This window comes from Protobothrops mucrosquamatus, unplaced genomic scaffold, assembly GCF_001527695.2.
Source record: "Protobothrops mucrosquamatus isolate PMUCROS unplaced genomic scaffold, P.Mucros_1.0 scaffold1805, whole genome shotgun sequence".
Lineage (NCBI taxonomy): Eukaryota > Metazoa > Chordata > Lepidosauria > Squamata > Viperidae > Protobothrops > Protobothrops mucrosquamatus.
Window position 1 is genome coordinate 105331 of NW_015387942.1, and position 22503 is coordinate 127833.

General features: G+C 45.3%; 1 protein-coding gene across 1 annotated transcript in view; it reads left to right on the top strand.

Annotated features, from left to right (window-relative positions):
- The window catches only part of SH3BP4 (SH3 domain binding protein 4), a 37252-nt gene that overhangs the window by 5161 nt on the left and 9588 nt on the right, over positions 1-22503 (top strand). The window contains exon 2 of the mRNA XM_015823240.1: positions 8590-10943. Coding sequence (XP_015678726.1) covers positions 8590-10943 — 2354 coding nt within the window. The remainder of the gene's footprint in view (positions 1-8589; positions 10944-22503) is intronic.

Here is a 22503-nt window from a genome sequence, read left to right on the forward strand (position 1 = left end):
AGGAGCAACAGAGTCAAACTCCTCCCATACAACCATCTCAAGACCTGCTCCCGTCTCCTCCCCCTGGGCCAACTATAAATACAATTGAAATATAAACTGATAAAGATGCTATATGCTAATGTTACTGTTATTTGTATAAATAAAAGAAAAAGGTTTATATTTAACTTTATATATATTGAATTTTAAGAATGATATTTGGTAAATGTTGACAAAAGAAGAATACTATTAGATGAAGAGAAGATCAAAGAAATATGTCATTAACATATTGATTATGGAACTATAGAAATTAATTATTGATTGTTTTTAAACATATGGACCCAGACAACATGCTGTTTACTAAGCACTAAAGAATGTTGTTGTAAAAAATTAATAAAATATATTTTTTTAAAAAAGAAACACTTTGGGAAGAAAAGACATCTGGGCAGTGGCAACAGAGAAATGCGACAGAGCAGGAAAGCAGATGCTTTCTGGTTCCAGCACTCCACCTGCCATTTCAGTGACTGTGTGGGCAGACCTGCAAAGAGGATCAGGTGGCCAAAAGCTCCAGCAGTCTGGCTCAGAAGGAGAGTGAAAGGGCAAACATCCTTAAGGGCGCCAGGCACTGAAACAGGCCTGTTGCTCTCTAACAGCTGCCCAGGCCCTCCAGAGGGAAGGCTGACATCTACCCGTACCAGCATTTATGGTAAACAGGGTGGCATTCCAGCTCTGGCAGGGAAGGGGCAACTGGTATGGGCGCTGCAGGCAGGACACCAACTTGCTTCAGCATCCTCCCCGACCCTCCGGCGCTCCGCCGGCACTTTGGCCTTGGGCTGCTGCTGCATGCGCAGGCCCTGCCCTGCCCGCGCGCTTGCCACCTGCTGTAATGTAAGACATCTTCCAAAAATAAGATCCAATGGGTCTTTTGGTTTGTGTGTGTATCTTATTTTTGGGTAAACACAGTAACAATCTAGTTTTGTGTACCTCTTTTATTTTCTTATTTAAGTATCAAATTCATTTGGACAATTAACCAGTGGAACAGCTTGCCTTCAGAAATCATGGGTGCTCCATCACTGGAGGTTTTTAAGAAGAGACTAGACAGTCACTTGTCTGAAATGGTATAGATTCTCCTGCTTGAGCAGGGGGCTGGACTAGAAGGCCTCCAAGTTCCCTTCCAGCTCTATTCTATTCAAATAATAAACTACCTTTTGGTATATTGTATTTTTATACTTTAAATGGTCATTAGGACAGAGAACCGGTTGTTAAATTATTTGAATCCCACCACTCCAATGAAGTAATCTTCAGGTAGAAGAACTGCTTTAGTTCTTGTGCTTGAGTAGATTTGGACCCAGTTAGGTTTTTTTCCTGATTTGGTGCAGTTTTTGCTGTTGGTCTTGATTGGCACTGAGCCTTCTCCAGCATGATGAGTGGAGAATCCACCAATGGGTTAACTTCGTCTTCTGCCCATAGACTAGTCGTCCAATTTTGCTCCGCCTCTCCTCCTGGGACCTCCCTTCCCCAACTAGTCTCAACTAGTCTTGAGCCCAATTAGACTGAATTTCCTGACTCCTGAATCTATTCTGTTTAAGGTCGTATATATTTTTTTCTCTATTTCTCTATTCTGCTTCCGAGAAGGGGGGGATCGTAAGGGAATGAACGGCTGTTCATTTGCTTGTTTTTTTTCTGCTGCCTGATCAGCCGATCGCAGCACAGCCATGAGGCTGGTCTGACTCCAGCCGACCACCGGTCAAACAAAGAGCCGGACGGTGTGACCCTGAAGAAAAGGGGAGGCAGTTTTCCTTCTCCTCCCAAACCACCCCCTCCATAGAACTAGGCAACGAAGCAAAGAATTCTAAATCCATCAGCCAGCTGATCCACGGGTAATTTAAATCTCCTGCGGCTAATACGGAAGCCCATAAGAAGCGCGATTCTGGAGCCTAGCCAGCTGATCCGCGGGTGCCCTTGTGCCTTTTAAACTTTTTTGTGCCTATTCGGAGGAATAACAACAGCACTCGCAGGCTCCCCCCCTTTGTTTTTCCTAAACTCAGTGAATCGGAGGATCAGCTGATTGGCAGAGGGCTTTTTAGACTCTGCGGCTTCCTCCGAGGATCAGCTGGTCCATGGGAAGACCCGAGGCTTCCCTGCATCCTACAGCTCCCTGCAGTTTTCTGCGGATTCTTACAGATCCTCCATCCGGCAGAGAGCTAGACCGAATATACCTGATTGTGCAGGCAAACAAGCTCGGCAGCCTCCAGGGAACCCTGTTGAGTTGCACAGACACCTCCACGTGGCCTGAGGCCAGGAGGGGAGGATATTATTGAGAACTCATCATTACTTAGGGAATCAGAGTCAGACTTCCCTTCTCCTTTCTAGCCATGCCTACCCATAAAAATAAAATAAATTAAATAAATAAATAAATAAATAATAATAATAATAGAAGAAATTGGTAAAGAGTTCAGTCAATTATAAATTACTCTTGAATTAGCCTGAACTGAGAATTCCCTTCAGTCTTATAAATGGCAGACATAAACACAAACCAAACTGCGCAGGAACCTTCCATCAGCAGCCCTCTTGCTTGTAAGAGGCAGAGATCCTCCAAACAGGAAGTGGCTGGCAAAATCAAGGCCAAGGCAATCTCTGCAAAAAAGGCCTTCCAAAGCAGTGGATAGAGAGGCTAAGCGCCAACTCCAGTCAAGTATTCCCCCAGTGGAGGAGAAAACTCACCAGAATTTAAGAAGGTTAGTGGCGGCAGCAGAGCTCATATCGGATTCCTCCTTACACACAACCAATTTCTCTGCCAGAGCAATAGTGTACAACACTGGTGCACGCAGATTGCTGTGGCTCAAGCATTGGAGAGCGGACATGAAGGCTAAGTGGTGTTTAGCGGCGGCACCCTATCAGGGTGGGCGGCTCTTTGGCGAGGCATTTGATCCTTATCTAATTGAAAATAAGGACAAACGCAAGATCCTGGCCCACCTGACAAAGAGGACGGAGAGGAGAGCTCTCTCCTATTCCTGCAGACCGTCCTTCCGACTTGATGCAGGCACGGATCAGGGGACCTTTTCCCATCCCTATCAGCCCAGATCGGACCATCAAGGTGAGAGAAACAATAACAGGGACAGGTTCAGAGAACAGGCCCAAGCAAGGCAGCCCTTTCGAGGAGCTGAGGGGCCACCAACGCCCCTTCTGCTTCCTTGAAGCTGTTTACAGCCATTGATTTATGGAACAATATTGCTGCTAAGCACTCAGGCAGAGTTCCCAAGTAGGATTGCTGCTCAGCCTTAAGCCTGAGCTTCAAGCAACTTTGGGCAGTTTTGCTGCTAAAAGCAAACATTTAAGATGGTGACAGAGGACAGGGAAAGAGAGAAAAGTCTTCCCTTTCATCTCAGTTCCTTTTCTTCTCCCAATTCAGGTTGCTTACCTTCTTGTCCCCAATTGGGACAAGTCTTGCTGATGCCATCGCCACCTGTTGCCACTTCCACATCCATCACATCCATTCTCTCATCCTCTCTCTTCTTTGCCCTTCCTTTTATATAAAGAGCTTTAGGGTTAGGTGGGAGCTCACCTGAGCAGTTACATCTGTGGAAAGGTCAAAATGTGACCAAACCAGCCAGTTGGAAGGCATGGTTAATCTATGGCTGTCTAGAAGTATGAGGATAAGGTGGGGTTAGGTTGACTTGCTCTGATCTGATCGTTCTAGTTGAATCTCTTTTCAGTGGAGAAAACTAACTATATTCTAGTCATGCTGCTCCAGCATGGTTTTCTACATGAAGAGAGGAAAATTGTACGTCAGTTGTCAGCTTAAGTATGCCAGGACTGCTTGGTTCCTGTATTCTTTGGGGAGGCAGGGTAGACTTATTGGGCCACTTTCACATGGCCTTGAAACAAAAAAATGGCAACTGCTGCATTGATTGAACTGGTGGAGCATAGAAAGTGGGAAGGGCTATTTCATTAGGCAGTAGCAGCCAGCTTGTCAAGTTGAGCCACACTCTTTTTCTTCTTATTTGTTTCATTACAGCTTAGGCCATGCAAGTGTACCACAGTTATGACAGGTCACTTATCGATGGTTCAAAGTTACCATAACACCCTCCCCCCAAAGTACTTACAACCGAGTCCCAAAGTTAAGTCTGTTGCAGCACTCCTATAGTCATTCATCCTTACAACCAACTACCAAGACACTGCAGCACACACACACTGTCTATTTCCTCCCATTCTGCCCCATTAGGGCAGGTACTGGGCTTGTTTTGCCAGTCCACCAGCTTCCACATGTTCTGCTCCCACCTGCCTTCAGTCACTGATTGCTCACTTACCTTTCCAAGATCTCAGGGCTCAAGAGGTTGGGGTATAGAAGAAGAACAGGCTGCTCCATTGCTGGGCCACATGGCAGAATTCCAGAAGTGGCTTCTTTTTCTGAGATGCTGGTGAAGCTCTACCTTCCTTCCCAAGGCATTAGCCTACTTAGCTAAAGCTTAGGGGAGAGAAGTAGCTATCTCTTGTAGGCTGAAATCGTTGCCTCTCTTCCCAAGGCATAATGGTACACAGCTAAAGCTTGGGGGAGAGAAGCAAGTTTGCCTTGCTAGCATACATTTATAACATGAAGCCTTCTTCGCTTTGATGCTTCTAAAGCTACAGAAATAGGGAAGCTGTACATGTTAGGCTTTGTCTGTGCCGTTCATTATCAAGAGGGAAGAGACACCCCAAGTTTTAGCGACTTCTCTTGTTGCATCTTCTCAAAGCCCCATTGGCTGAAATAAAAGAGAGCAGCGTTTTTTCCTGCTCTTGGTGCAAGCAGTGCCTTCATTGTTGCAAGGAGCCAGGCTGCTTCCCTTCACTCAGTAGGGAATTCAGATTTAAAGGCATCCTTCAGGATGAGCAGTTTTTCTAAAGCACAGGACAGAGTCTGTAGGTAGGGGAACTCCTACATGGGCGAAATGGAATGAGTTGCTGCTGGCATTCCCATACAGTACAGGTAGTTCTCAGGTTACTAATGCAATGGAGCCTGCCCATTCCATTCATAACTCAAGGATTCGTAGGAGTGAATCTCATATCTTGAATGCGATTCACTCCCAGCTTTCACCAATGCATTTGCTAATTTAAAGCGTAGGTGAATGTGTAACTCTTTAAGTGAACATGAGGTATCTCAGGGTGGGGAAGGCTATGGGGGGCTAGTGCTTCCAACCACCCAAGGCCTCCCCCAACCCACTGAAATACCTCATGCTCCCTCCCCTGGGGGCCCACAATTGCTCCCCCCCCCATCCTGCCGCACTAGGTCACTTACCTTGTGAAGATCTGTTTCCTCTCCAGCCTCTCTGTTTCTTTCTCTGCTCCAGGCAAGAGCAAAGGGAGGCCTCCAAGGCCCAGAATGGACCTCTGGAAGCATATGGCTGCCTCCTTGGCTTCCCTTCAGGGCCTCCGAGGCCTGGAGGAGGCCTCCGAGGCTCAGAATGGGTTTTCGGGGGACACTTCAGTGGGGTTCCAAATGCCCAATCCAGGCCTCAGAGGCCTTTTCTGGGCCACTGTCGCCTGGAAAGGATGCTTCAGCAGGGCTCTGAAGGCCTGATCCAGGCATCGAAGGTCTTTTCCAGGCTGCTGCTGTCTGGAAATGATGCCGGGGGATGTTTCAGCAGGGCTCCAGAGATCCATTCTGGGCCTCAGAGACCTCCTCCAAGCTTCTGAGGCTCAGAAGAGGGGCCAGGGGAGGCTTTTGTGTGCCTCTGGAGGTCCGTTCTCTCTCGGTTTCTGTTTCATTCTGTGTTGCAGAGAACAGAGGCCTAAACTACCATGAGATCATGCAAGATCAGTAGCATGAGGTCTCACTCCACCGATCTCGCGTGATCTCACGTTACTTTAGGCCTCTGTGAATGCACCAAAGGAAGCAGCAAAGGAAGCAGCCACAAAAGCAAAGGATCTCTCTATCTTCGCAAGGTGAGTATCCATAGGCCTTGTGTCTAGGGAGACTGTGGGGTGGGTGGAGGGAGGTGAATGTTGCAGTGCCACTGTGGTCGTTTATAAGAGCAAAAAACTGCCATGATGCGGCAACATTCATAATTTTGGGACTTTTTCGCAAACACTAGGGGACACTTATCACATAACTTTGAACGTTCGCTAAGGAAACACTCATAACTCAGGGATTGCCTCTATTTCAAAAATTTCCAACAAGGGCTTTATATGCTATTTTCCACAGCTCAGTTGTGGTGAAAACTCCCAGCATGATCTAGCAACAGGAGCTGGGCTGCCTTTACGAGGTAAAATGGGCTGCTTTGGAGAAGTTTATGCTCTCAGCAAGTTCAACTCTTGCAAGCAAGTTCTTTATCTCAAGAAAGGTAGGAAGGGTAGGAAGGTAGGAAGAGAGAAATGCATATTCCTTTTAAGTCTTCAAACGGCAACTCAGAAGAAAGGAGTGGAAAATCCAAGAAACGTGTTCTCATGCTTAAGAGTTGACCTTCCTTGGAGCCTAAACTTCTCCAACCCAGCACATCTTACCCTGTGAAGCCAGCTCACTGACAAAGCCTAAAGCACACAGCTTACCTATTCCCTAATCCTGCAGCTTTAAAAGCAGCAAACCAAAGAAGGAACGGGGAGGAGGCCTAAGTGGCTGTGAAAACTCCAAGTGGTGGGAACAGAATATGGGATATCTTGGGGTGGGGGGAGGGCTTGGGAGGTTGGAGGCAAAGGCAACCCCCCCTGGGGCACCCCATATTTCACCTAACAACCCATGTATTCATTTTACAAATGCATCAGGGAAAGCAGGGATGGGAGCTCATTCATTTAATGTTATTCACTTAACATCCTCACGACCTTCAAACATAATTGGCAGACTCAATTACATTCATAACTTGAGGATTTCCTGTATCTTTAATTACAGGTAGTCTTTAGGTCACAACCATTTCTTCAGTGACTGAAATGATGATGGCACTGAACAAAGGGACATATGACTGGTCCTTGATGTTCCAGCCATTGCAGAGCCCCTGTGGTCGTTTGAACAAAATTCAGGTGCTTGGCAACCAGCTCACATTACAATGCAACATCCCACAATCATGTGATCACTGGCCTTGTCTGCCAACCTCCTACAAGCAAAGTCAATGGGGAAACCAGCAAGGAAGGTCACAAATCATTGCAGTAAGTCTGCCCCCCCCCCAACAGCTTTTCTTTGCTCACACACGCCACACACCTTTCCTCACTTGTTTGCACCCACTAGCACTCTCCTTACATACAGGCATACACCTACCATTGCCCTCCTTTTCTGGACCTTCACATGCACACACCCAACATGCACACACTCAGCATTCTTCTTTAACAGGTTCCCTGTGCTCACACACAGGCACACACCCACCAGCATCCTACTTTCCTGGGCCTTCCTATGCTTGCATGTACCCACCAACATCCTTCCCTGATCTTCCTATCTTTACGTCCACCCACCAGTGCCCTCTTTACTCAGCCTATACTCATCATAGGGACCATCATAGCTTCCCTATGCTCATCTGTCCCTGGCCTCCCTGTGCTCACATCATATAAATGATGACTTTTCAATACTTTAGCCTTGAGTACATTAGCAGTTCTGTAAAGTTTTCAATTCCAGTATTACTATCTAAAACTCTTTTTTATTTTGCCTTGACTTGCAATTCTCAGTGTTATTTTCCTTGATAGTAAAGGATGCAAAGAATTCTATAAGAGTATATTTTCCCTTATCTAAATTATATTGAAGCATTATCATAGTTACATAATAGTTACATAATGACAATTTGATTTTTGTGTGTGTGCGTGTATGCCTTAGTCTTTCTTGACTCCTGATGACTGCTTGGGGAAATCTATGTAGTTTGCCATTCCTAGGGCTGAGAGAGTATGACTGGCCCAAAGTGACCCACATGACTTCATGTCTATCAAAATCACTGTTACTTGGTATTTACAAATGCATATATAGCTAGTATAGGTTAGAATTTTGCAACTATTCTATCTGTATTATAAACCAAATCATTTTCATTCATGTCTTTGTTTCTTATCAAAATGCCAAAATCCCATCTGATAATTTTCCAAGGGAAAAATCTTGTACATTCCTATTCAGAAGTCACAGACACTCCAACTGAATTCAGTGGATAGTTGAATATAATCTAATGCTAGATAATCTTCTACAATTTCTTGTACAATAAGAATTTCTTCACAGATTATTAAAAATGATTCTATGGTTTAAAGTATCTTTGGGAGCTGCATGCTTACTTCTAAATCCCACTGAAGAAATTTGTAGATAATAATCATGGTTATAAAATCCCAAGCTTTGGGGGCTAATTTGCATTTTATTTTGTGGATGAGTGCATTTGGGAAAAAAGGAAAAAACTAGATGGAATAGTGACAGTTATGTTGTTAGTTAATTTAAATTACATGAAAATTAATGTGATTATCCCTGTATATATCTTTTATCATATTATATCAAGTACAATTTAATTATAGTCTTGAGAGGGATTTCGGGAGGTATACCCACATTTTTCAAGGTTCACATGAAGCCTTTGAGGCTTCAGTTCTGTATCCTGATTTAATAGGAGTACTTCATTGTTTGATATAACTTGTGTAGTATGTAGTATTGATTATGTCATTTGCAATCCACTATTTTCTTTGTAGTGCCTTCTCCTGGTGCCTTGATGACAGATAGTTCTACATCATTGGGAACTGCAAAGGAAGTTGTAGCTATTAAAGACTATTGTCCAAACAACTTTACTACATTGAAGTTTTCCAAGGGAGATCATCTGTATATCTTAGATACCTCAGGAGGTGAGTGGTGGTATGCACACAATACCACAGAAATGGGCTATATCCCATCCTCCTATGTGCAGCCCATAAACTATTGGAACTCGTCATTAACTGACAGTGGAATGATAGACTATCTCCTTGAAAATTCTGATGAAGGAGCAAAAGAGCTGGATCTGCTTGGAGACTGGTCAGATGCAAAGTGGAACTTAGCTAAAAACAACCCTTTTTTGAACAGTACTCAAACTACTAACCATTTTCTGAATGGAAATATGAAAGAAATGTCAGAAAAAAGCAAAGAAGGTTTTCCCCAAATCACAATGGATTTGTTACTGTTTGATACAGTGCCGACATTTACAGGGTCAAATTCTGCAGCACATAGCAGTGCAGGTAATAATCTTGATAAAGTGCCATCAGTGAATGGATTTGATTTTGAGCAACCAAACAGACGAGACAATCCTTTTTTTAGAAGCAAACGCTCATACAGTTTAACAGAGCTCTCTATACTTCAGGCAAAATCAGAAAGTCCATCTTCATCAGGTTTCTTTACTGGATTGAAATCTCCTACTCCAGAGCAATTCCAAACTAGAGAAGATTTCAGGGTTGCATGGCTAAGTCATCGGAAACTAGCAAGATCATGCCATGACTTGGATCTGCTGGGTCAGAACCCTGGTTGGGGTCAGACACAACCTGTGGAGACCAACATAGTTTGCAAACTGGATAGTTCAGGTGGTGCAGTTCAACTTCCAGATACAAATATTAATATTCATGTACCTGAAGGACATGTGGCTGATGGAGATGCACAACAGATCTCTATGAAAGCTCTATTGGATCCGCCACTGGAGCTCAACAGTGACAAATGCAGTACCATAAGTCCTCTGCTAGAAATTAAACTGAGCAACATGGAAATCAGAACACCCATTATATTGGAAATGAAAATTTCAGCAGAAGTTAACAATGACATTGTGAGCAAGAATTTAGTAGCGATAAGGTGCCTTAGGAGTGATATGAAGGAAGGCCCATATACTCCAATGGTGCTAAGTTACTGTTATGGAGGCACAATCAAAATTCAGTTGGAGAACCTGGAGCCCTGCATGTATATAGCTGTTGTAGCCCAAGGACAGAACATTTCATATCCTTACACAGTTTGGGATTATATGAGTAAAAAAATTACAATTGGGGTCTATGGTCCAAAACACATACATCCTTCATTTAAAACTGTAGTTGCTGTATTTGGACATGACTGTGCCCCAAAAAGTCTTCTAGTGAATGAAGTTACATGTCAAGTACACAGTGCAGCACCTGTAATGCTGCACCTGTGGGGAAAGCACCAGTTCTTCTTAGTAAGGCCACAAGACCTAAAACTTTGTATGTTTTCAAATATGCCTAATTATGAGGTGAAAGCCAGTGATCAGGCAAAAATGGTGAGAGGATTCCAAATGAAGCTTGGCAAAGTCAGTCGCCTCATTTTCCCTATCATATCACATGACCCTAATGAGCTGTCTGATTTTACTTTAAGAATACAAGTCAAAGATGACAAAGATATTATGCTTGCTCAGTTCTGTGTACAGACACCTCAGCCACTTCTTAAAAATGCTGCTAAGTCCACTGGACAGCGACGGTTTCTGAAAAAAAATGAAATTGGGAAAATAATTTTGTCTCCTCTTGTGACCACCTGCAAATATCCTGTTTTCCAAGATCGGACTGTAGCTGGTTTAAAATATGGCAAAATGCTGAAAACAGTAGTGAGGCAAAATAAGAACCATTATCTCTTGGAGTATAAGAAAGGAGACACTATAGCTTTGCTAAGTGAGGAGAAAATCAGATTGAAAGGTCAGCTCTGGACCAAGGAATGGTACATTGGATACTATCATGGTAAAATTGGCCTAGTCCATATTAAAAATGTTTTAATTATTGGAAAAGTCAAACCAAATTATTTCTTTGGACCTGAGCTTACCACAAGTATGTTGCTGGAGCAAATCCTAAGACCTTGCAAATTTCTGACCTATATCTATGCTTCAGTAAGGACTTTGCTGATGGAAAATATTAGCAGCTGGCGTGCCTTTGCAGATGCTCTGGGATATGGGAACTTGCCACTTGCTTTTTTCTGTCGAGCAGAATTGGACAGTGAACCAGAATGTGTTGCTTCTGTGTTGGAGAAATTGAAAGAGGACTGTAATAATTCAGAAAGTAAAGATAAGAAATCTTTCCAGAAAGAACTGATGTCTGTAAGTATTTTCACTGTCCATTGTTTTAGCTTCTTGTTGGTTTAATAGTGCAGTTAAATGAATGTGGAAATAATAACTGGGTTTTAACAGTGTCTATGTAATATAAGTTCTAGCAACTAAGGCAGCACCTACTGCTTGCTTCTAAAATAATTCAGCTAAAAAGAACAGTTTATTTTTTTAAAAAAAACATATTAAGCATTTGGTTATACTATTCCCGATACTTTTCCTAAAATATACCAGTAGCCTTTTGAAAAATATCATCAATAAGAATTTGACAACTCAAAAAGTACTATATATCAGGGGTCCCCAACCTGTGGGTCATGGCCCAGTACCAGGCCGCAGCCTATTGGCCACCGGACTATGTGAATGGCTGGCCAATGAGCGCATACAGCCTCACTCGCATGAATGTCGCCACTAGCATTGCGGAAATTTGCGGCCCCACTCACATGAACGTCACTGTGAGAATTTGTGGCCCCATTTGCGCAAACGTCATTGCGAGTCAACGGTTTTTGCAGCCCAATTCATGTGAGCATTGTGGGCTTTTGTGGCCCCATGTGCGAGTGCTCACATCACCACAAGTGTTGAGGGCACTCGCAGCTCCACTCACATGAACAATGGGTGTTCATGCATGCTCACGAATGTGCACATGCATTACCCCTCCCCCACAAACCATCCCTTTCCCCCCTCCGCCTGCTCTGGGCTGTCAAACCTGAAGGGTTGGGGAATTCTGCTATATGTCACTTTTTTGTGTCTTCCAGTCAAGTTTGATTCCTGGTAACTTACCGGGATGAGTAACTGTGAACAAAATGAAGTAATGAAGAGGACTACTTGTCCTATAGCTGGATAATAATGTCACTTCTGAAGAATGACATTTGCCGGTCAGGATCAAACTTCTGGATGTGGGCAGAGTTAGCCTGAAATACTGCAATCTAACTACTATGCCCCCATGGTTCCAATAAATTACTAGCCTTTTCTTATGGAAGATTATAATGTCTACTCTAAAATGGGCAGTAGTATATCCTCTCTTGAAAAATTCTTCCTTGGAACCAGCTGTTTTGAGAACATAATATTCATTTCCAACTTTCCCAATCTTTCAAAGTGACCTTGAGAAGGTTGTGATAAATCATCTACAAAAGAACTTAAATGAAATGGATTAATAAAATCTTTACTCTAATCGAACCTGCCTCTTTGAATAGATGATCAAAGAGGCCTATTGCAGAGCCTTCCTCTTTACAAGTTCATAGGGTATAAACCATTTGAAAGAACGTCTCACTTACAACACCTGCTTTATGGAATTTCTCTTCACCCTCAGATAGCAATACTGTAGTTTAGACTTATATACTACTTTATAGTGCTTTACAGCCCTCTCTAAGTGGTATATAGAGTCAGTATATTCCCCTGAATAATCTGGGTCCTCATTTTACCCATTTCCAAAGGATGGACGTTTGAGTCAATTTTCAGCGGGTGAGAATCAAACTGCTGGCAGGCACCACGGTACAGATACAAATTGCTTTGACCTTGCTGGCATTTCATGGATATATCAAAGCTGTTTTGTTCCAGCATGTGTTAAGTGTCTAGATTAATTTAAGAGTGGGGTACCTGTAAGTCTTAGTAACATTATTTTAATTGTTTATATTTAGTTTCCATTTTTGTTTTGACTTTATTGTCACAAAAGGAGCAGGTTATAAATATTATTAAATAAATTAGCTGTTGTATCACATGCAGAATGGCCTCTGACCAAGTGGTGTTCATGGCTACTCTGGGCAAGCAAAGCATGCAATTTGCACATTAGAAGCAGGAAGATTAGGCTATTAGGCTAAAAATAAGGCTATTTTTAGATTATATTCTGCCAATTGGAAGTGCCCCAAAGGAATTAGGAACCCTAATATCAAGAGTTGCAGTCATGCACTATTGAAAATGAATAATAATATTAACTCTACATAGGAAAAAGAGTCAACAAAATATAATTTTAGAAAGCAAAGACTGAGCAGAATTATTCAGAGTGCTTAGAAGACATGACAGTAAGACATGGGATTAAATTACAAGAAAGTAGATTTTGTATGGCAATCAAGGAAAAATTCCTAACTGCAACAGCAATTCAATGATGGAACAGTTTTTATCAGAAGATGGTGAAATTTCTTTTGCCTGGTTGTATTCAACCAGAGCTGGATGGACTTCTGTTAGGGATGCTTTAATAGAGAATTCTTTGATTGAGAAGGAAGTTGGATTAGGTGATCTCCAAAATACTATCCAGCCTTTAAATTGTTAGTACAGAAAGACAAACATGATTAACAGGTATGGGATGAGTGTCATGACTGAAGTACAGCAACAGAAGAATATATTTTATTTGGAAGAAATATATACAATCGAAAGGGAGGGAGAATTGCATTGTATGCTAAGGAATGAACTTGGTAGCACTGTAGAGAGCATCTGGGTTAAGCAAAGCAATATTAGTGTCTATAATTGCCCATTTTACTAAGGAAATGCAAATAGTGCTCTGTAAGTGCAACTTGCAAATCTTTCAAAAAGGCATAATATTGTAATGGGACTTTAAATGACCCTATTATCTATTGAGAGACAAAACTCTGTTAAGCATGGTCCTTTCAGACAATTATGACGTCTTTTCTACACAGAAGATGAAAGAAAAAACAAGGGAAACAGCTATCCTTGTCTTGATTCTAACTAATAGAAAAACATAGCTAAGGAAAATGAAGATGTAATGCAGAAACTAATGCATTAGTTTTAATCAAACACTTCTTGGACAAAAGCACATCTAAATAAAATTAGTAAAATTAGTAAGAGACCTTCATTGGAAATGGAATTCAGAAAGAATGGGAATTTGCATTTTTACAGTACAGTTGTACTGCTGAAAAGTTTGCTTGATGTATAGACCAATGATAGAATTGGAGAAAAATGGAACATTTACAAGGCCATTTTAAATGTTCCACTTTTCTCCTTCCAATTCACTGCCATCCTTTGCTCAGAGAGATCCCCCACCACTACCTAAAAAGCAGAGAATTGGTCAGATTGTAAAACAATCCAAAAGAATTAATAAGAATTTAAATTAGTCATTTCATGGGGCAGGGGAATAGAAACAGAAGCCAGAGCACATGAATGTGCCAGACTACTGTCAGTAAAACAGAGACTTGCTCAGCTAATCACTTTTTTACAATGTTATTATACAATAGTTTCTCATAATAAATTTAGATCATAAACGTATTTTTTCTTTTGAGAAACAGCAAATCACATTTTGTCAGATTTAGAACATTAGATCCATCCTACATGTAGGCTGTTTTTTATTTACACATGTGGAATCACCAAAATAACTTGTACCAGTATTTTTAAAGAATAAAATTATTTGAAAGTTGTGAAGTGAACTTTTGATTGTGCATCCAGCACTGTGAGCTATATTTAGTTGTAAAGTTTTCTTTAATGGGAAGAAATATTTTAAATAAAAGTATCCAGGTCCATTAAAAAATATAGATTCAAAGTTAATGGCAGCAAGAATTGTACCAGACTTTACACATGTTGCGTGGACCTCACCTGATTCTAAGGGCCAGGGTATGATTCCACTATTAGGCCAACACTTGACTATCTAGCTGCTGTTTCAACACCTCCAGTAAAAATGCACCACTTCCTGAGATAGTTCAACAACTACTACCATTAGAAAATATTCTCTGACATCTATCCAAATTCTACTTTCTTGTGCTTTAAATCCACTGTTTCTTGTTTTCTCATCTGGAACAACTCCAAACAATTCTACCCAACTTTGGCTTTTTCAAACTACATTATGTTGGCTTGGTTTACTAAAGTTTGCATCAGTCAGCTGTCTTTTCTAAAGTAGAGCTGGTAAATTATTTTTCAATAATGCATGACTTCTGTTGTGTTTTCGGTTCGCACGCAATTGACGAAGACGCATGGTGGAAACAACAGCTCTTTATTCTCCTTCTCCAACTCCAAGGAAAGAAGCAAAAGGCACGCAGGCCTTTTATAGGGTCAGGAACCCAGACAGTGCTAAACAATAGGAACACAGCGTCTTCGCGCCTTGCGCATGCGCACAAGGCTGGTGCTGCTCTGTCTGGTCCCGGGCAGCTTTTACAATGCCCGGGACCATTTGCAACCTTTCTGGGCCTGCTGAGTTTCCTCAACAGGCCCAGGACACAACGCCCCTCCCCCCTAGATAAAACATACAATTCCAATTTTCTTTACAATAATAATAAAATAAAAGAAATAATATTCTACTCCATACAACACCCTTCTATAACTAATAGGGTTAGCTAACCAACCACTCTCTAATGTGGACTTCGTGTGTTTATCGTTTACCCAACATAGGTCCTATCTCCTTGACCTAGACCTGTATGGTCCCTTCTGTTGACCTGTATGGTCCCTTGTGTTGACAGGAACCTCACATAATTGCCTAGATGCTTAGGAGGGGCCTTAGCCCGTTGTGACCTATGCAAGGTTAGGGAGGGGGCCTGGCTTGTCAGCTCACCTGCTCGGCTAGGCAGACCAGGACTTGTACTTAAGGGCGCCTGGCCTACCGGCCCGTCTGGTGGGCTCGCTAGACCAGGACTTTTATACACATGTTTTGCAGGTGACCCCTGGTGAGGCGTACTGGCGAAATTGCCAGAGCTCTTTCCAGGCTCCGTTAGAGCAGCTGGAATTCCCCAACCTTCTGAATTGGCTGAGGTTTCCCCAACTACCCTGGATGGCTCCAGGGAACTTAATCCCTCGAGCCCGCGACCAGTCTCGGACGTGACCTGCGTTGCAGGAGTGCCCCAATAGTTCCAGTCCCCTGTGGCTGAAGTGCCAGAGTCAGGAGCCACCTCTATGGCAAACTCCTCCTCAAGTGAATTCCTGTTTGGAGCTCTTGCGGATATGCATGACTCCCTGTTCGGCGCAATAGCTGAACAGGGAGTCCACCCCTGGGAAATCCCTAGTGTCCTTCGGTACTTCCCAGGAGCAATGGGGCAGGGTCTCAGGATGTTGACCTGAAGTGCGATCTGGCTCCTGGGCCCCCTCCCCCCCAAGAGCGGAGGCAGGGGTGGAAGCATCGTGGGACAACCGCCAGTGCAGTTGATCAATGTGACGCCAGAGATCTTACAGATGACAGCAGGGACCCAGAGGTGTCCAGGACCATAATTCCTAGCCCAGACCGGATTGCCCACTTGAAGTCTCCTAGGCACCTGCGGCTGTGACACCTGTGAAGCCATCCGGTCAGGGTGCAGTCTATCCAACTTAGTAATGAGGCGGTGACCCCAGCGCAGTTCAGCTGGGCTCTTTCCGGTGGCAGTGCAAGGTGTGGTGCGGTGTGCAAGAAGGAAATCTGCTAACCTGTGATGCCAGCTGCCGTATGTTAGTCTTTTGAGTGCGTCTTTGGTGGTGCGCACCATTCTCTCTGCTTGCCCGTTGGTGGAAGGGTGAAAGGGAGCTGACGTTGCATGCTGGATCAGGTTGGCCTGAAGAAAAGCCTGGAACTCACAAGATGTAAATTGAGGACCATTATCAGATACAAGCACATCTGAAAGGCCATGGGTTGCAAAAATTCCTCTTAACACCTGGATGGTCCTGGCAGTAGTAGTGGAGGAGACAGGTACAATCTCTAGCCACTTGGAGTGGCTATCCACAAAGATAAGGAAGAATTGACCCTGAAAGGGCCCAGCATAATCTAAATGTACCCGTGACCAAGGGGTGTGCATCTCCTCCCATCTGTGTACTGGGGCCTGAGGCATTTCAGGCCGTGATTGTTGGCACACTTGGCACCCATGCACCTGAGCTTCGATAGCTTTATCAAGCCCAGGCCACCAAAGATGGCTGCGTGCAAGCGCTTTCATGCGCACAATTCCTGGATGTCCCTCATGCAGTGAGGACAAGACCCTAGACCAGTGGTGGCGAAGCTTTTAGAGACCAAGTGCCCAAACTGCAACCCGAAACCCACTTATGCATCGCCGAGTGCCGGGCAGGTGTGGCCATCGAGTGGGCGTGACTATGGTAGTCATGGCAGTGTGGGCGTGGCCAGGGTGGGCGTGGCCACCTCGATGTTGCTCCTGAGGAGGGATGCCTGTGGGGGCCGGGCGGGGTTAGGGGAGATCTAGAGGGTCTCTGTGGGTGGGGCAGTGGGCAGGAGGCTCATCATCTTGTTTTGGCAAGGAGCCAATCAGATCACAGTAGGAGTCAGTTATTGATGTCATGTATTGAAGTTGAGAGGAGGACATTTGTCAGTGTGTTATGTGATTGCTATCAAGTTGTTTGTGTTCTTTCATTTAGTGATCTTGTAAAACGTAATAAAATTAAAGTAATGGTGCAAAGAGTTGACTAGTTGCCCAAAAAGCGATGTAAAATAGTATTATCAAGTGAACAAGGCTACAGTTATAAAGAAGTTAGAAGAAAAATTGGTGGAAACTTAACCAAAGGTGGCATTTCTACTGTACGCTTTTCCCAAAAGGTTTCCACAATTTTGGCCACTACTGTATGAGGGAGGAATTAAACAATGAAAGCACAGTGTGCTTTCAACCTAAAAAGGTTGTTGGAAAAGTACTCATTCATTTTGCCAGATGTTGGAAAAGTACTCATTCATTTTGCCAGGTGCTGAAAATAGCAGAAATCTGAAGCAGAATGCCTGTACTAGCAAATGCAACTGATATAAAATCTGGACGAAGAATGGTCAATAAACCATTCTTGGTTGTCTATTTTATCTTTCCTAATAAGCTGTAACCAACTTTCTCATTTAACTTTGTAAAACCTGTGGGTTACACGCCATTCCATATATCTGCAAGAAAGCAGCTGCAATCCAAGTACTCTAACTCAGGGCTTTTCCAGTCCCCTAGCAAGGTGTCAAAAACTTGATGACCCCCCCAAAAAAAAGAAAAAAGTGATAAAGTACAGTAGTCCTCAACTTACAACAGTTAACTTAGTGACTGCTTGAAGTTACAAAGGCAATAAAGTGGCTTATGACCATTTTTCACTTCTGACCTTTGCAGCATCCCCAGGGTCAGGTGCCTCCCTCCTTCTCATTCCCATCTCCTTCCTTCCTTCCTTCCTTCCTTCCTTCCTTCCTTCCTTCCTTCCTTCCTTCCTTCCTTCCCCCTCCCCTCCTTCCTTGCCTGTCACCCTTTCTCATTCCCATCTCCTTCCTCCTCCCTCCCCTCCTTCCTTCCTCTCTCTCCCTTTCCCCAAAATGCAAACATGCTCCTCCTCCCCCTGCCTACAGCAAGCTTCTGCAAAGCGCAAATGGGCACTACGTTCCCCCTGCCTCCTCCAAAGTGCAAACACGCGCACCTCCTCCCCCCTGCCTACAGCGAGCTTCTGCAAAGCGCAAATGGGCGCTATGTTCCCCCTGCCTCCTCCAAAGTGCAAACACGAGCACCTCCTCCTCCCCCTGCCTACAGTGAGCTTCTGCAAAGTGCAAAGGCTAACAGTTAACTTAGTGACTGCTTGAAGTTACAAAGGCAATAAAGTGGCTTATGACCATTTTTTACTTCTGACCTTTGCAGCATCCTGCCGGGCAGCTCGGCAAAAAGGCTTGGGGTACTTTCTCACAGCGGCGGTGGCAGCAGTACTGGGGCTGAAGTAGAGGTCGGGGGTGGCGGGGGTGGGCTGAGGCTGCTGAAGCGGGGCAGGCCCACCAAGAGCCCAGCAGCCAGTGAGGTGGAAGACAAAGAGGAGGCACAGGGCAAGAGAAGCGGGGGGGCTCTTCTGGCGCAAGGATGCTCTGAAAACATCCCTTGATTCGGAAGAAGTGAGGATTGAGGCTGGGAGGGGCTCACTTGGATCAGACGGGGAGCTGTCCGGATAGCCGACCTCAGGGGCTCCCTTTGAAGAAGGGGATCCCTTCTGGTCATCCCGAGGAGAGGCACTGTTGCTGGTAAATCCCCTCCTCCCAAAAATAATAAAGCGGGGGGAAACTCCTCCAAACTTTAACCAGCGCCCTCATAGAATGCGGGCAGCGGAGGGACAGGAAACTTCTGTGGAGGGATCGGAACTTCCAGCCGTTTCTGGGAGGACTTGCCAGCGGGATTAAGGGATGGTGGGAAGAGCGAAGTCCGTCCTGTGGCTTCCTTCTCTCGGGCTCGTCTCTGGCTCCTTTCCAGATGAAGGGTGGCTCGGCCAGACCGTTCCCTGGTCGGCTGCTCGATGAGGGGAGCAAACGGACACCAGAGAATGAAAATGGCATTCACTCGGTACGGGAAGAGTGAGGCGCGCTGATGGGTGGAGCATGGAAATCAGTCCCGTTGAAGGCTCCGAGCCGCGGCCGGCCAGACGGAGGCTTCGCTCAGCTCTGGTTCCCTTCTCCGCAGCTGGAGAGACCCTGGTCGGGCTCTGGGAGATCCTCCTGCACTCTCTTCGGATGCGATCGCGTGATCCCAAGGGAGAAAGTGCTGCCGCCACCAACTCTTCCTTCAGCCCGGCCTCAGGCTTTGTGGGTTGCCTGCAAAGAAAATCCTCCCGATCTTTGGGCATGTAAAGTAATTTCTGCCCTTTTCCCCTTCTTTATTCCCCCCTTCCTAAATGCAGGCCAGGCGGGCTGGGCGCTCCCTCTGCGCTGGTCAGGGAGATCCCAGTTTTCCTTTCCCGACTTGGCTCATCGCTTTTCCCGCTCTCTCTCCTTCTTTTTTGTTTTTAGGCATGCCACTCACCTTTCCTGCCTGTTTCCTTTGCGGCCGGCCAGGCTCATCTTTGCCTCTGCCCTGCACGGCTGTCCCGCTCACACGTGCAATCGGCCTTCGCGCCAGCACCCCTGCCAGTGCCCGCAATCTGCCCGGCCTCCCCTTTGGCCCTGGGCAGCACCTCTGCCCTGCATGGCTGTCCAGATTGGCCTCCGCACTGCCGCCTCCGCCTTAACTCCATGAGGCCGAGGCAAGGCAGCTTAACCAAGCAGGCCGCCCCCCCGCGCCTTTCGCCACCGCCATTACTGCCCCCGCTGCCCCTTGTCTTTCTCCTCCCCTGCATGGCCGGCCGCTGTAGCCTCTTGCCTATTCCCAGACTGCACATGTGCGGACAGCTGCACATATGCACAAAGAGGAGGCAACAGCTCGACCCAGCAATGGCTCGCGTGCCACCAGAGATGGCTCCGCGTGCCGTCTGTGGCACGTGTGCCATAGATTCGCCACCACGGCCCTAGACCTCAGTGACGCAGAAATAACTACTCTACTTCCCCATAATAGGCACCCATTAAAGGTAGACAGTGCGTTTCTCCTTTGCCAGAAACTTTGTAATGTCGCATCTGGACATGTGTCAGGCCATCCTGACAATACCCATGTCAGCACGTGTGCAAGCGTGTGATCAGTGGCAGTCTCTGCAGCCATGTCCCTCGCATTGAGGGGAGATTCAGGCAACTCTTGAATAGAAAGAATATTAATGGCAGGAGCAGGGTCTGGCTCTACCTGTTTCAGAGGTAATCTGCTTAGGCCATCTGCATGGCCCATCTCTTTTCCAGGTTTGTGAACTAAAGTGTAGTCATATGCTGACAAGAAGATGGACCATCTCAGCATACGAGGAGAAATGATATGAGGTGTCTGTTTGTTGGTTGTAAACAACCCCAGCAGAGGCTTATGGTCTGTATAGACCGTGAAGTGGCAGCCATATAAGAAATCATGGAATTTCTTAATGCCAGCCATTATTGCCAAGGCTTCTCTGTCAATCTGAGCGTAATTCCGCTCTGCAGATGACAGAGTCCTTGAATAATAGGCCACAGGGACTTGTGTCCAATCAGCCTTCAGATGACTAAGTACTGCTCCCACTCCATAAGGAGATGCATCGCATGCGATGCAAACAGGCAGTTGCTCATTGAAATGCGCTAAAACAGCATTAGAAGTGAGCAAGGCCTTAACCTCATTGAAACTCCTGTCATGGACTTTAGTCCACTGCCATGGAGCTTGCTTGTCTAAGAGCCTGTGTAACGGCTCTGCCACAGCAGCCTTATGTGGGAGAAATGCATGGTAAAAATTCAAGAGTCCCAAGAAGGCTTGTAGCTCACTCTTGGACTTTGGACTTGGGGCCTGCTGAATAGCTTGCAGTTTGTCTTCAGCAGGGTGAATGCCTTGGGCATCAATCCTGAAATCCAAGAAGTCAGTGGAAGTGACTCCTATCTTACATTTATCCTGCTTTAACTTAAGGCCTGCTTTGCGAAAATGAAGCAAGACAGCCCTTAATCTCTCTGTTAGATTTTGAGATGACTCCCCAGCAATGAGGACGTCATCAAAATAGGGGCAGACCCCAGGAATACCTCGAAGTGTGCTCTCCATTACACTTTGGAATATGCCAGGGGCTACATTTACCCCAAATTGCAGTCTCTTGACCTTGAAGGCCCCCCTGTGAGTTACAATAGTCTGGGCCTCTGCAGCTGCCTCATCAACAGGTAACTGTTGATAGGCCTGTGCCTGGTCAAGTTTCGCAAAGATGCACACACCCCCTTGAAGGAGGCCAGAATGTGGCTTACAACAGGCACTGGATAAGCGTGCTGTTGCAACACCTTATTCAGTGTGCACTTGTAATCTGCACATATACGAATTTCCCCATTAGCCTTTAGAGGCGTTACTATGGGGGTTTCCCATGGACTAGAATCCACAGGTTCTAAGATGCCCTGCTGGAGCAATTTGTCCAGCTCAGCATCTATTTTACCTTTGAGGGCAAAAGGTACCCTTCTAGGCTTGACCCTGATGGGCGTGATAGTTGGGTCTAACCGTAGCGCAATGGGAGGCCCCTTGTAGGATCCTAGCTCTTAACTAAACACATCCTCAAACTCCTTGCAGACTTCTGCAAAGCTCAACGTTTGCAAATGGTGCAGCCCAGTTACCTGGATTCCCAGAGCCTCGAACCAATCGAGTCCAATAAGACTTGTACGTTCACCCCCAACTACCACCATATCTAGGAGACCTTCAAAATCCTTATGCTGTACCCTAAGGGTGGCCTCCCCCTTAACACACACCATAGAATTCTGAAAATCTGTAAGTATTACATTCGATGGCCTGAGTTTAACTCGAAGGCCACTACTACTACAAATCCTTTTGAATGTGTTAATTGAAATAATTGAGAGAGTGGACCCAGTGTCCAACTCAATAAGGGAACCCCTTGCACCCTTATGTTAATGGAAAGTTTCTTCTTAAGGGGCTTGTGTGTCCCTGTTCTTAGAATGCTCCTGCGCGATGCGCAGAAACCCACCCTATGTTGGCTGGGGACCCTGGTACCTTTCTGAAGCAATTCTTCCTGAGGTTGGACCTTCTGGCGACCCAAACAGATGGATGCGATGTGGCCCTGCCTGCAAATGGCGGAGCAGAACCTGCAATCAGCTCGCTTGTGGCGTCCTCCGCACCCAAAGCATTGAAGAGATGCTGGGGCCTTGTCCGGACGTCCCTTCTGCCTCCTCTCAGCTGGCTGGTGAAGTCTGTCCACCTCCTCTTCAGGATCCGCTTCTGATCCTTCTCGAGCGTCCTCTTGATGGACGGTAGCTGTGTCTGTAGGGTTCCTGGCGAGCCGCAAGGCCTTCACAGACCCTCCTGCTGCTTCCTCAGCTGCCACCTCTCGTAAGGCATCTTGGAAGGAAACATCTTCTTTTGCAAAG